At 39.3% G+C, this 15,436-nt stretch overlaps 1 protein-coding gene across 1 annotated transcript in view; it reads left to right on the forward strand.

Annotated features, from left to right (window-relative positions):
• The window catches only part of LOC112442305 (hydrocephalus-inducing protein homolog), a 316,573-nt gene that overhangs the window by 247,568 nt on the left and 53,569 nt on the right, over positions 1–15,436 (forward strand). Inside the window, exons 11-12 of the mRNA XM_024979012.2 lie at positions 4,589–4,707; positions 9,276–9,499. Of these exons, the coding sequence (XP_024834780.1) occupies positions 4,589–4,707; positions 9,276–9,499 (343 nt within the window). The remainder of the gene's footprint in view (positions 1–4,588; positions 4,708–9,275; positions 9,500–15,436) is intronic.

Consider the following 15,436-nt stretch of genomic DNA (forward strand, 5'->3'; position numbering starts at 1 on the left):
GGTGTTTGATACAATGTAGTGTAGTACATTCACAGATTTTAGGGCCAGGAAAGAGATTTTATAGCACATCTCCCTGCTTCTTACCTGTGAAACCAGGACACTATAATCATAAATGAGAAGCTTCCCTATTTTAAAAATATTGTAATATTTTGATCTTCTGTTAAGGAATCTGTCCTTAGAGCTTTCTAGTTCCTGCAGGCTTGTCCACCTTGCTGCCTTTTACCAAAACAAGAAAAATCCCTGCTTCGAAAATCTTGTGGAAATGTAGCATTTGTAATGTAACACTAAAATTTAAATTATCTCTTGCAAATGCAAGTCTGGGTATTACTTTACTCCTGTTCTGCTCTGGGTTAGGGAAATGGCTAGCTACAAATAAGACAGTCACCTTTGAAGTAATTAATAATTCCCAAAGAAACATTGGCTCACTGCTTTCTTATAACACCTCTCCTCTTTTTTTTTTTTTTTAAAGGAAGGCAGTCAAGGTAACAGATTGGGAAAGCTTTAAGCCTGACAATAATGAATAGGCTTGCAGTTTATTCCACAATACATTTGAAGTTCTCTTTCTTTGCCATTCTGAAAGTTGGATCTCTGTCAAAATACTTTTCTCTTGACCAGGGAGTCTGAATCACTGCCTTCACAACAGGTTTGAAGATTAAAAGTCTAAAATACTGAAGTGGGGTAATAAGGTTTGGGCTCTCTGAAAGTTTTACTGATGTTCTTGAGTATTGTCAAGCTGGCACCTGATCTGTACTTCCAGGGATCACATGGATTGGGGGAACCCTTTGAATAAATCAACTGTCCCAAATGTTACTAAGAGTGCTCTTGTTTCTTGTAATCAAAGCAGTCCTTGCCTAATGACCACTGTGTTGCCAAGCACTAGAGGGGACAGAGACGAATGTGTGTGGGCATGTGTGTATGCTCAGTTGTGTCTGACTCCTTGCGACCCCATGGACTGTAGCCCTCCAGGCTCTTCTGTCCATGGCATTTCCCAGGCAATAATACTGGGGTGGGTTCCATTTCCTTCTCTAGGGGATCTTCCTGACCCAGGGACGGAACCCGTGTCTCCTATGGCTCCTGCAATGGCAGCTGGATTCTTTACCACTGTGCCACCTGGGAAGCTCAGAGACAAATATCCTTGTTTTTAAAAGGATAGTCATGGAGAGAAGGTACTAAAGACACAGAACCTAAATAGCAATAGAAGACAATGAAACATAAAATATCACAAGGAGTTATAATAATGATATTTAGTTAATTAATAACCAGTAATATCACGTGGTTGTTCAAAACGTATTTGCTGTAATACTGAAAATTACATCTAATGTAGCATCAAAATTATTTCAGATTTTTAAAATGTTACACGCAGAGCAAATACATAATTTTTCCTTAAATGGCTTGAAATTATAGTGGTATAAGGAAAGCCTATTAAATTATCAAATATTTAGAGCATTGATTTTTGAGGGAGAACATGGAGAGACAGAAACTATTCAACACTGTTAATACTATTGATGTTTATGTGTAAAGTAATGCAACCATTCTGGAAGATAATACAGCCATAACTGTCAAACTATCAAATGTGCATCCTTTTGTTCTGGCATTAAACTTCCAATTGTGGTGAGCTGGGTAATTTAGATTAACTTCCTCAGTCTCTCTCTCACATGCACACAATCTCAGAGCAACTAAAAGAATAAAAGAACTAGAAAAAATATTTTTTTAAACTTGTTTAGAAATCAAAAGAGAGCTGCCAAGACACTGAAGGATTTGCAGGCCAAGATCCATGAGAAGAAAGAAACCAAAACAATCAGATCTGGAGGGGTCTCTTTATTCTCAGTGACACTGACTTTTGGGCAGATACTGCACAGACTGAAAAATTAAATGGAGTTAGGAAAGAAAACATAGGAGTTCATGGGATGTTTATGAACCTTGGAAATCGCCCATGCGTAAAGGTGGGAGTCGGTAAAGTGGGGACTAGAAATAAGTCCTTAAAAGAACTAGAGCTCAGCTTTGGATCATTTTTCAGGTGTAGATTTGATTAAGATGCTTCTCCACCAAGGTTCCAAGAGATAATTAATCCCTAATCCAACCAGTCCACCCTAAAGGAGATCAGTCCTGGGTATTCATTGGAGGGACTGATGTTGAAGCTGAAACTCCAATACTTTGGCCACCTGATGCGGAGAGCTGACTCATTTGAAAAGACCCTGATGCTGGGAAAGATTGAGGGCAGGAGGAGAAGGGGATGACAGATGATGAGATGGTTGGATGGCATCACTGACACAATGGACATGGGTTTGGGTAGACTCCGGAACTTGGTGATGGACAGGGAGGCCTGGCGTGCTGTGGTTCATGGGGTCACAAAGAGTTGGACACGACTGAGCAACTGAACTGAACTGAATGTTCTAAGGTATCTTTTATATATGAGAAATTTAACTTCTCTTCTGTATGTAGGATGGTCCTCTCTACATATCCTTCTTGGTAGAACTGAGAAAATAGTCACTTCAGTGATTTGGTGCAGGGCTTAATTCTGTCACAGACTCTTGCTGCCAGTGGTTAGATTCGGTTATCTGGGATCACTAATATCCCCTAGTTACCACCCAGTTCCTGGAGGAAGATAACATCTTATTAGGGTTTTGAATTATATCTACAGTTTCTTATGTACACTGACCAGCCAGCCCTCCATCAAAAATAACCAAGTATATAAGGAGGTAACACAAACTGATGGAATATTAAGGTTAACAATGAGAACAAACCCATAGAGAGCCAAGTAATAGAATTTTTCAGACACAGATTTTTTAAAATGTTCTCACTGAGAACATTGAGCAGAGGCCTGGGAACTACAAAAAATCCAATAGAAAGTCTTGCACTGAAAAGCTATGATGACAAATTAAGAACTCAGTAGATGAATTTAATAGCCTGTTAGGTATAGCCAGAGGTAGATTTTGTAAACTGGAAATTAGATAAAATAATGAGTACACTACAGCATGTAAGGACAAAATGCAGAAAAGAGCATAAGAACTGAGGGGAATGGGGCAAAAAGTTTGTGTGTATGTGTGTGTAAAGAAATGGGAAAATGGAGCATAAGCATTATTTGAAGAGTTAATGACTTAAAATTTTTCCAAATTGTTGAAAGATATTCATCCATAGATTCAAGAAATGCAGTAAATCTCACAAAGGATAAATCCTAACCACGAGAATGTTACGGTAAAACTGCAGAAAAACAAAGGAAAAGTGGTCAGAGAAAAGACATATTATCTCAAATGAGCAATAAGACAATCAACTGAATTCTCAACAGAAATGGTAGAAGACAAGAAAGAATAGCATGATGTCTTCAAAGTGCTTAAAGAAAATATAGGAAACTGATCATAAATGTATTCAATGACATTAGTTACACTATATGTTGTAATGAGAAGTTGGAAACCACTTAAATATCCACAGAAGGGACTGGTTAAAAGTATTTAGTACATCTTTAGGTGATGATATGTAAAAATGTTCCAGATGTATTCAGTCAGTTCAGTTCAATCGGTCAGTCATGTCCAACTCTTTGCGACCCCATGAACTGCAGCACGCCAGGCTTCCCTGTCCATCACCAACTCCTGGAGCTTCCTCAAACTCATGTCCATCAAGTCAGTGATGCCATCCAACTATCTCATTCTCTGTCATCCCCTTCTCCTCCCACCTTCAATCTTTCCCAGCATCAGGGTCTTTTCAAATGAGTCAGTTCTTCGCATCAGGTGGACAAAGTATTGGAGTTTCAGCTTCAGCATTAGTCCTGCCAATGAATATTCAGGACTGATCTCCTTTAGGATTAACTGATTTGATCTCCTTGCAGTCCAAGGGGCTCTCAACAGTCTTCTCCAACACTGCAGTACAAAAGCATCAATTCTTCAGCACTCAGCCTTTTATGGTCTAACTCTCACATCCATACATGACTACTGGAATAACCATAGCTTTGACTAGATGGACCTTTGTAGGCAAAGTAATATCTCTGCTTTTTAATATGCTGTCTGGGTTGGTCATAACTTTCCTTCCAAGGAGTAAGTGTCTTTTAATTTCATGGCTGTAATCACCATCTGCAGTGATTTTGGAGCTCAAGAAAATAAAGTCTGGATTCCATTTCTTCTACATGAAAGAAGCTGCAAAGTGAGGGTCAGATTAGACTCCTGGACTCAGATCTGTTAATGCCCTGGCTCCTTCTAAATCTAGGAAAGATCAGTGTGAACAAGTCTCTTGGAGCCCCATGTCAACTCTCATCTTATGGTCATATTTTAGAGACCATTTCTCTTTGATTTAGAGATACTATTTTCCTTTATAAGAAACTTTATACAGTTAAAATATGGGGTTGAATTAAAAAAAAATTTTCTGCTAAAAGATCAGTCTCACTTTCAATATAAGCTGTCCTCTAAAGTTAAGAAAATAATAGTATTTTTGTTTCTCAAAGATAAGCGAATTATTTAGCATTGGTTAAATTATGTTCCCTCAGTCCATTGCAGGGAGCTGTTGCAATAATCTTGACTGTTTTTGTTAATAAGAAGTTGTGGGTGATCTAGGGTAATAGAGCATCACTTAGGTAATAAAATCTAAATTGTTTTTACAGGTCGAGAGATCCGTCTGCCCCTCCGAATCAAAGGGGAAGGAATGGGACCAAAGATTCATTTCAACTTTGAGTTGCTGGATATTGGAAAAGTTTTTGTTGGCTCTGTACATTGTTATGAGGTAAACATTAGGATTGTTCACTGAGACTCAAAAGTATGTGCTGTTTTTGTTTGATTTTATGTGTTTTTATTGATAGGAAATTTTTGCCATCATATTTTTTTACTGTTACACCTATTTGGACCCCAAATGATCAAACTTCTCTTCATCATCCCAGTCTTACTGAAGGAAGCAATTTTTTCCATCCCTTTCAGCCCTTCTAACTTTACAAAAGGCATCAAATTCATAATTTTATTGATTTTATCAGCATCATTTTATGAATGGCAAAGGGGGACACCATAAATATTATGCATCTCCCTATCTGTTTAATTCTTGTTCTCTGACAACATAAATCCTACAGATCAGAGAATGGAGGACCTTTTACATTTTCCAGAATGTCCTAATGAGGATAGCTATTTTCACACTTCAGGGTTTTCTCTAATTTAAAATTTTAATTTAATTTTCTCTGATTTAAAAACCAATCATCCTGATTCCTGGAAGCAATCTCCCTGTTTTGTCTTTCCAATTAAATAGAAAATGATTTTTTTACATGGTGTTCCCATGGGTTCATGAGGATCAAAATTACTGCAGTGTCACTTCATCATTAAATTCGTGTCTAGGACATTTGTTTACACTATATAAAACTATAACCTAGAAAGGTTATTGTAGAAAGATTCCTAAATTGTGTTTATATTTGTATGGATGTAAAAACAAAAGCCTTCACTTAGTGAGAGACAAACAGGCATCAGGTTCCATGCTTAATTATGTGTGATGGCTACATATGCGTGTGTCGTTTCTAATTTTTATGTACTGTTTTATAAATGAGAAATATGAGGCACATAGCAGTTAATTCAGCATTCTCACCCTTCAGGTGTGTGGACCACACATGTATGAGTTCTCTTGGTCCTCACAATACCCATATGAAGTAGATACAATGACTGTTCCCATTTTATAGCTGAGGCAGGTAGATAAGGTAATGCTACATACTACAACAAACAAATACAATAACATATCTATTTTGTTCCTAACATAAAGTCCCAGACAAACTTGCTCATCAGCAGAGGGCTCTCCTCCTGCAGAGGATCAGGAACTCAGCCTCCTTCTGTCTCATGGCTCTGCCCGCCTTGCCCCTCACATGTGACTTGCAAGATTGCGATCTCACATGTATCACACTGACAGTAGAAGAAAGAGCATGGAGGGATGCGCACACGAGGTTTTTATAGGAGGCAGCACCAGCAGTGGCACGTATCACTTTTGTTCACATTCTATTAGGGTCTGTGACTGCAAGGGTGACTGGGAAATGTAGTCTAGCGTAGGCACAGGAAGAAGAGGATATGGGTCCAGTGAGCAGCCAACTTGACTCTGCCACATTTGTTAAGTAACTTGGCAAGGTCACATAGCTTGGAAATGTTAGTGAGCAGTGAGTGACTAGGGCCCTACATCCTGGGGGAAGAGAAGGCCCTTTGCTGGCTTGTCCATCTCTTGGCATCTCATTGTGGGCAAATCCAGTCTACAGGCAACTCACCTCTCAGCCCAGCCTAATCTGGCATGGAAGGTAAGTGCTCAGCTGATGTTGAGAGCTTCCTGCTATGTCATTTGTCATCACATTCATCAGAGTTAAGGATAGCCCAAATGGGATGATTTGAAAGGTAAATAGAGATGTTAATGTCATGTTGACGTGGAATATACCTAAGAGCACACGTTAAATGAAGTGATCAGTTGCGTGACTGTCATAAAATGAAAAGTGGCACACCCACCATGTTGCATTGTGCTGTATTGCATTCTGAAAATAGTCCCTTAAAGGGAAACAGGTATGAATTCTTATTGAATTGATATTCTGCCTGTAGTTTATCCAGAATAAATTTCACTTATACCTTACAGACTGTGTCTTATAGATGCTGCAGCAGAAAAGAACATTTAGTTCTGATGCAAAATGGGTAGGGTTTGCCTGAATATAATAATAATTTCTTACAAATCTTAAGAGAAGTGTACTTGAGCCCGTCACTTCCCACCCTCCCACATTTGAACAGTAACAAACCACAGCCAGCTAAATAAGTGTTAAATGAAGTGTAGCATTAAACTGGACAGTTTTGAGAGCTGTGCAGTGCCAGAGAAGGACATGGTAAGGTGCTTCTTATAGGAATATTTTGCACACACTGCGTATTTAATGCTGATGCCTCATTGCATCTCTGTTTCAATTTATTACATTACCTACTTGAGACAGATTTGAATAACTAGCTATTGCTCTTAGTCATTGCTGAGCTTAGCAGATACATAAAGAATAATCCCCAAGCGTACACACTGTTCCCCAGTGTAATTAGAAGAAAAACAAATGAGAGGTGAAATTCTTCTACAAATTTCCCCCTCTCCAAGGAGTTGGACTACAGGGTAAGAGCATTACTAGTAATCAGAAGATGTCAGATTTGTGCGACCAAACAAGTTCCTGGATTCCGTATATATAAGGAGTTTCTGGTTTGTCAGGTGGGAGAAGAATGAAACGCATATTCTTGAAAATAGAGTTGCCCCCTTATAGAAAATCTGAGTAAGACAACAGAAAAGGCAGTCCTTGCACCAGCTCAGAGAGGAGAACAAAGGTCCTTCAAGTTACCACCAGTACCTTTGAGTTGCCTTCAAGTTACCACTAGTACATATCAGTTGCATCTTTTTTTTTAAATTTTATTTTATTTTTAAACTTTACAAATTGTATTAGTTTTGAAGCACAGATAAATATTAAACCCATTCGACTCAACACTGGGTATATAAATATCAATCACTGTCCTTTGTGAACACTCATGGCCATTCACTAGTCTAAAAGTAATTTAATAAATTTCATTTTCATAGCAATCTGAGAAGTTAGTAGTACTTATATTTTACAGATAGGAAAATAGGCACAGAGGCGCCAAGCAGTTCTGCACGGTCACACAGCTTGTAAAGTCAGTGGAAAAGCTAGGATTTGAACCCAGACATTTGACTTCTGAGACCATGATCATAATCACTTTTCTACATGGTCTTTTTAAAAGGAGTAAAGAATAAAACGTGGTTCCTATGACCAAGGAACTTAGAACAAGGGAAATGGGAAATAAATGTAAAAAGATGAGTAACATCAAGTAACAGGTATCTTTTGGTGAATCATCCATCTTCTCTTGGCAGGAGCAGTTTCTTCCTTTGCAAGAGCCCCTGTCTCTATCCTACTTATGCTCTTGATTCCTTCTTCTCTGCTCCTCAGGAGGCAGCCTAATCTAGTGGACCCCCTACACCCACCTAAGTCCTATTACCTCGGTTACCTAGTCCCCTTTTCTTATTACAACATCAAACATCTAGTCTGGGCCTTGAGTGCATTATCTCATTCAATAATATAAATAGTCTAGAGCTCCTCTACCATACCTTCCTACAGCTTTGCCATCCCCATTTTCTCTTTTTACCACTAATGTGAAAACAGCAATCTGGAACAGTCAACCACTATTTCCTCTTCACCTGCGCACTCCCTAAACATTTGTACTCTGGATTCCACAATCACGCTCTTTGGGAATTACTTTCTTCTCTGAGGGCAGGGATGGCCTAATTAAAAGTAAAATATCTGTAGCATTTTCTCAAAGCTTATTCTCCTTGACCTCTGTCCACATTCAACCTCTTTTGGAAATTCTCTCTTGGCTTGCTTTGTTCCTGACATGCCTCACATACCTTTTTGAATCTTTCTTCATTATCTCCTCTTTTTTTTTCCTCCAGTGTTTGAGTGTAGGTTGAGGGCACTTTCTACATAGAGAGAATGGCTGTTCACTTGCTCAGGTGTAAACACTGGCAAGGAATGGAGACTGTGTTCTAGAAGTCCAGGAATAGAACCGTGTGGCAATACTACAGGCTCACGGCAGCACCTGTGGCAAGTGGCAGCAGGAGCAGTGGACAGAGCCAGCGTAGAGGCCTCTAAATGCCAAGCATGAGCTTTTACACACACACCTAGTGTGCAATCAAATATGGGCAAATTGGTTCCAGAAACTGATATAAAGGAAAAAAACTCCTCTGTAGTAAAACAGTAGCTTGCATAAGCATCCCCAAACAGTTATCCCTCCGTTAGAGTTTGAGATGAAAATATCACAATAGAATGAAATCTAATGGTGCAACAAAGAGAACCTTTGCAATCTGGAATCCACAATTATACCTCATCTACATTATTCAAGCTACATTATAAAGATAGGCTTAGATAGCTCTTGCTCCTCTATTCTGACTTGATTTTTACTTTTCAGCATGTCACTTAATCCCAGCCTTCTCATGTGTATAAGAGAAAGACCTACCTTCCCTTGATAATTTCATGGATAGAATAAAAGGTATTTGAAGGTTCTTCTTCAGTAGATGTGATTATGATCAGTCTTTATAGCATAAGTATAATACGTATGACTAACTCCATTTTAAAGAGATAAAAACACAAAATTATTTTCTGGCTTGGGACTCCTGTCTTTAAACAGAACACTGTTCATTTTTCCCCTGAAGTTTTTCTTTGGAGCTGTCTTCCTGCAGCTGTCTCTGTGTTGGTGCTTATATGAAAATAAATCGGAGTCCCGTTGCCTACTTTTTTCATTCCTGTCTTTTTGATACAGGCAGTGCTATCCAACAAAGGCAGCATTGATGCCCTCTTCAATGTGATCCCTCCAGTTTCACCTCTGGGGGCCTGCTTTGTTTTCAGTCCCAAAGAAGGCATCATCGAACCAAGCGGAGTCCAGGCTGTCCAGATCTCCTTCAGTTCTGCCATCCTAGGGCACTTTGAAGAAGAGTTCCTGGTCAGTGTGAATGGGTCACCTGAGCCTGTGAAACTGACCATTAGGTAAGTTGCTTCTACAAGTAATATGGAAACTGAAGTTTTACCTACTGCTTTCTTAAACTTCGAAACTAGATCACTTCACCCATTAATGGAGAATTACTAGGTTGACAGAATGTTTATTTTTTGTTAATAACACTATTGATACCTATCTGAAAATAACAATACGACTCCCTACTGATTACTTTTTAAAATACAGGCACAAACATAAAATGGAAAAATAAAATCCTCTCATAAAATTATTTTAAAAACCAGAACTAGATCATGTCTTGAATATCCATATCTGTCTTTGTTGATATGAATACGTCAATATATAAGGGAGTTTTAAATTTCTACCAGTGTTTCTCTAGTAGACATGTATGACTTCTTGTAACATGGATGCAGTTGCTCTTTTGGAATCTAGTTTTTCTTTAAATTATAACCTTATAAAATTAAGACTTAAATTAGTTTCTGCTTACTTTCTCTGTTTTAGTATGTTTAGGGAAAGTAAGTTACTAACACTTGGATAAAATCATCTTCTATGACTAAGCTTTGGCTGTTACCCTATTAATAGTTTCTCCAAACTTTCATCTTTTGTTTTTGTCCCCATCTTTTGTTTTTATTTTAAGGAAATTATTTAAATGGTCTTACGTCTAATGCCGCCAGAAATTATAAAATCTACTTATAGTGTCAGTCAGTCAGTGCAAGACACTTGCAACTTTTGTGCTAGACATCTTTTGATCCCTTCCCTGGCTGCTCTGTTTGTCTTCAGGTTTTAAGGAGTTTTCTGTGACCAGCCCATTGGCAGACCTATAACTTTGGTTCCTGGTGCTTTAGAAGTTCATGTCTTCAGAATAGATTGCAGATTCGATTTGGATTCCCATAGCAACAGGTTGTTAATTAGTTGATAGTCTCTCTTATTTTGGTTCAGTAGCCTAGCAGTGAGAAGGCAATGGCAACCCACTCCAGTACTCTTGGCTGGAAAATCCCATGGACAGAGGAGCCTGGTAGGCTGAAGTCCATGGGGTCGCTAAGAGTCAGAGTGACTTCACTTTCACTTTTCACTTTCATGCATTGGAGAAGGAAATGGCAACTGACTTCAGTGTTCTTGCCTGGAGAATCCAAGGGACAGGGGAGCCTGGTGGGCTGCCAACTGTGGGGTCGCACAGAGTCAGACATGACTGAAGCGACTTAGCAGCAGCAGCAGCCTAGCAGGACCTCACTCCATCTACAGCTGAGGTCTCTCCCTTGGGGTCTAGAGATGACATAGAAAAGAGACAAGCACATTTCTGAGGCCTGAATGATCCTAGGAAAACTTATTGATTTTAAGATACCTACTGAAAATGTAGAATCTTAAGATTGACTTGAAGGTGATTACCATTTCTTCTCAATTCTTTCACCTAACTATCTCTGTTATAGGGTGCATTACATTCTCTCAAAATTCGTATGTTGAAGTCCTAACACCCAGTACTTTACAATGTGACTGCACTTGGAGATAAGACTTTTAAAGAAGTAATTAAGGAAAAATGAGGTCATATGAATGGGCCTTAATCTAATATGAATGATGTCCTTGTCAGAAGAGGACATTAGGACAGATACACAAATAGGAAAAGACTGTGGGAAGACACGGGGAGAAGGTACCCATTTGTGAGCGAAAGAGAAAGTTCCTCATAAGAAACCAACCCTGCCAACACATTGATCTTGGACTTCCAGCCCACAGAACTATGAGGAAATAAATATGGACACAGTTAACAACAGATCCCAAAAATACATGAAGCAGCAGCTTACATAATGGAAGAGAGAAATAGGTAATTGAACAGTAATAAATGGAGATGTCACTACCCTACTTTCAATAATGGATAGAACAGCTCTCCAGAATATCTTAATAGAAGAGTTGAATAATACCGTAAACCAACTAGACCTAAGAGACACCTGCAGAGCTCGCCACCCAACAGGTACACTTGGAGCATTTTCCAGAATAGACCATGAATGAAGCCATAAAACAACTCTCAATAAATTTTAATAATTTGAATCATGCAGAGTGTGTTCCTCAACTAGAAAGGAATAAAATGAAAAATCAAAAGTAGAAGAAAATGTAGAGAATTTACAAATATGTGGAAATTAAAAAACACTCCTAAATTACCAATAGGTCAAAGAAAAAAATTACAAAATACTTTGAGATAAATGAAAGCAGAACAGAGTACCAAAACTTATGAGATGTGGTAAAAGTAGTGCTTTGAGGGAAATTGATAGCTGTGAGTGCCTGTATTTAAAAAGAAAAAAGATCTCAAATCAATAACCTAAATTTCTACCTTATGAAACTTGAAAAAGAAGAGCTAACTAAAGCCAAAGCAAGCACAAGGAAGGAAATAATAAAGATTAGAGTGGAAATTAATGAAATAAAAAAGAAAAACAATAGAGAAAAAATAAAACTGAAAGTTGCTTTTGTTTAACATTGTATTGAAAGTTCTATCCAAGGCAATTAGGCAAGAAAAAGAAATAAAAGACTTTCAGATTGAAAAGGAAGAAGTAAAACTCTCTTTGCAGATGATGTGATTTTATATGTAGAATATTCTAAGGATTCCACCAAAAAGCTATAGAGCTAGCAATTGAGTTCAGAAAAATTACACAATATAGGCTCATATAAAAAAATCAATTCTATTTCTGGAGAGCAGCAATAAAAATTCAAAAATGAAATTAAGAAAATTCCTCTTACAATAGTTAAAAGAATATCAGTTCAGTTCAGTTCAGTTGCTCAGTCGTGTCCGACTCTTTGTGACTCCATGAATCACAGCACGCCAGGCCTCCCTGTCCATCACCAACTCCCAGAGTTTACCCAAACTCATGAGTCAGTGATGCCATCCATCCATCTCATCTTCTGTCATCCCCTTCTCCTCCTGCCCCCAATCCCTCCCAGCATCAGGGTCTTTTCAAATGAGTCAACTTTTTGCATGAGGTGGCTGAAGTATTGGAGTTTTGGCCTCAGCATCAGTCCTTCCAGTGAACACCCAGGACTTATCTCCTTTAGGATGGACTGGTTGGATCTCCTTGCAGTCCAAGGGACTCTCAAGAGTCTTCTCCAACACCACAGTTCAAAAGCATCAATTCTTTGGTGCTCAGCTTTCTTCACAGTCCAACTCTCACATCCATTCTTGACCACTGGAAAAACCATAGCCTTGACTAGACAGACCTTTGTTGGCAAAGTAATGTCTCTGCTGAATTTGGTAATAAGGAGTTCATGATCTGAGCCACAGTCAGCTCCTGGTCTTGTTTCTGTTGACTATATAGAGCTTCTCCATCTTTGGCTGCAAAGAACATAATCAATCTGATTTTGGTGTTGACCATCTGGTGATGTCCATGTGTAGAGTCTTCTCTTGTGTTGTTGGAAGAGGGTGTTTGCTATGACCAGTGCATTTTCTTGGCAAAACTCTATTAGTCTTTGCCCTGCTTCATTCTGTGTTCCAAGGCCAAATTTGCCTGTTACTCCAGGTGTTTCTTGACTTCCTACTTTTGCATTCCAGTCCCCTATAATGAAAAGGACACCTTTTTTGGGTGTTAGTTCTAAAAGGTCTTGTAGGTCTTCATAGAACCGTTCAACTTCAGCTTCATCAGCATTACTGGTTGGGGCATAGACTTTGATTACCGTGATAGTGAATGGTTTGCCTTGGAAACGAACAGAGATCATTCTGTCGTTTTTGAGATTGCATCCAAGTACTGCATTTTGGACTCTTGTTGACCATGATGGCCACTCCATTTCTTCTGAGGGATTCCTGCCTGCAGTAATAGATATAATGGTCATCTGAGTTAAATTCACCCATTCCAGTCCATTTGAGTTCGCTGATTCCTAGAATGTCGACATTCACTCTTACCATCTCTTGTTTGACCACTTCCAATTTGCCTTGATTCATGGACCTGACATTCCAGGTTCCTATGCAATATTGCTCTTTACAGCATTGGACCTCACTTCTATCACCAGTCACATGCACAGCTGGGTATTGTTTTTGCTTTGGTTCCATCCCTTCATTCTTTCTGGAGTTTTTTCTCCACTGATCTCCAGTAGCATATTGGGCACCTACTGACCTGGGGAGTTCCTTTTTCAGTATCCTATCATTTTGCCTTTTCATACTGTTCATGGGGTTCTCAAGGCAAGAATACTGAAGTGGTTTGCCATTCCCTTCTCCAGTGGACCACATTCTGTCAGACCTCTCCACCATGACCCGCCCGTCTTGCGTTGCCCCACGGGCATGGCTTAGTTTCATTGAGTTAGACAAGGCTGTGGTCCTAGTGTGATTAGATTGACTAGTTTTCTGTGAGTATGGTTTCAGTGTGTCTGCCCGCTGATGCCCTCTTGCAACACCTACCATCTTACTTGGGTTTCTCTTACCTTGGACGTGGGAAGTAGGGAAAATCACTAGACCATTCAGGAATGACCTAAATCAAATCCCTTATACATTGGAAGTGAGAAATAGATTTAAGGGCCTAGATCTGTAGAGTGCCTGATGAACTATGAAATGAGGTTTGTGCCATTGTACAGGAGACAGGGATCAAGACCATCCCCAACGAAAAGAAATTCAGAAAAGCAAAATGGCTGTCTGGGGAGGCCTTACAAATAGCTGTGAAAAGAAGAGAAGTGAAAAGCAAAGGAGAAAAGGAAAAATATAAGCATCTGAATGCAGAGTTCCAAAGAATAGCAAGAAGAGATAAGAAAGCCTTCCTCAGCGAGCAATGCAAAGAAATAGAGGAAAACAACAAATGGGAAAGACTAGAGATCTCTTCAAGGAAATTAGAGATACCAAGGGAACATTTCATGCAAAGATGGGCTCGATAAAGGACAGAAATGGTATGGACCTAACAGAAGCAGAAGATATTAAGAAGAGATGGCAAGAATACACAGAAGAACTGTACAAAAAAGATCTTCATGACCAAGATAATCACAATGGTGTGATCACTCACCTAGAGCCAGACATCCTGGAATGTGAAGTCCAGTCGGCCTTAGAAAGCTTCACTACGAACAAAGCTAGTGGAGGTGATGGAATTCCAGTTGAGCTATTTCAAATCCTGAAAGATGATGCTGTGAAAATGCTGCACTCAAGAGGCCAGCAAATTTGGAAAACTCAGCAGTGGCCACAGGACTGGAAAAGGTCAGTTTTCATTCCAATCCCAAAGAAAGGCAATGCCAAAGAATGCGCAAACTCCTGCACAATTGCACTCATCTCACATGCTAGTAAAGTAGTGCTCAAAATTCTCCAAGCCAGGCTTCAGCAATACATGAACCGTGAACTTCCTGATGTTCAAGCTGGTTTTAGAAAAGGCAGAGGAACCAGAGATCAAATTGCCAACATCTGCTGGATCATGGAAAAAGCAAGAGAGTTCCAGAAAGGCATCTATTTCTGCTTTATTGACTATGCCAAAGCCTTTGACTGTGTGGATCACAATAAACTGTGGAAAATTCTTCAAGAGATGGGAATCCCAGACCACCTGACCTGCCTCTTGAGAAATCTGTATGCAGGTCAGGAAGCAACAGTTAGAACTGGACATGGAACAACAGACTGGTTCCAAATAGGAAAAGGAGTAGGTCAAGGCTGTATATTGTCACCCTGCTTATTTAACTTATATGCAGAGTACATCATGAGAAACGCTGGGCTGGAAGAAGCACAAGCTGGAATCAAGATTGCCGGGAGAAATATCATTAACCTCAGATATGCAGATGACACCACCCTTATGGCAGAAAGTGAAGAGGAACTAAAAAGCCTCTTGATGAAAGTGAAAGTGGAGAGTGAAAACGTTGGCTTAAAGCTCAACATTTAGAAAACTAGATCATGGTATCCGGTCCCATCACTTCACGGGAAATAGATGGGGAAACAGTGGAAACAGTTTCAGACTTTTTTGGGCTCCAAAATCACTGCAGATGGTGACTGCAGCCATGAAATTAAAAGACACTTACTCCTTGGAAGGAAAGTTATG

Source organism: Bos taurus, chromosome 18 (genome assembly GCF_002263795.3).
Source record: "Bos taurus isolate L1 Dominette 01449 registration number 42190680 breed Hereford chromosome 18, ARS-UCD2.0, whole genome shotgun sequence".
NCBI lineage: Eukaryota > Metazoa > Chordata > Mammalia > Artiodactyla > Bovidae > Bos > Bos taurus.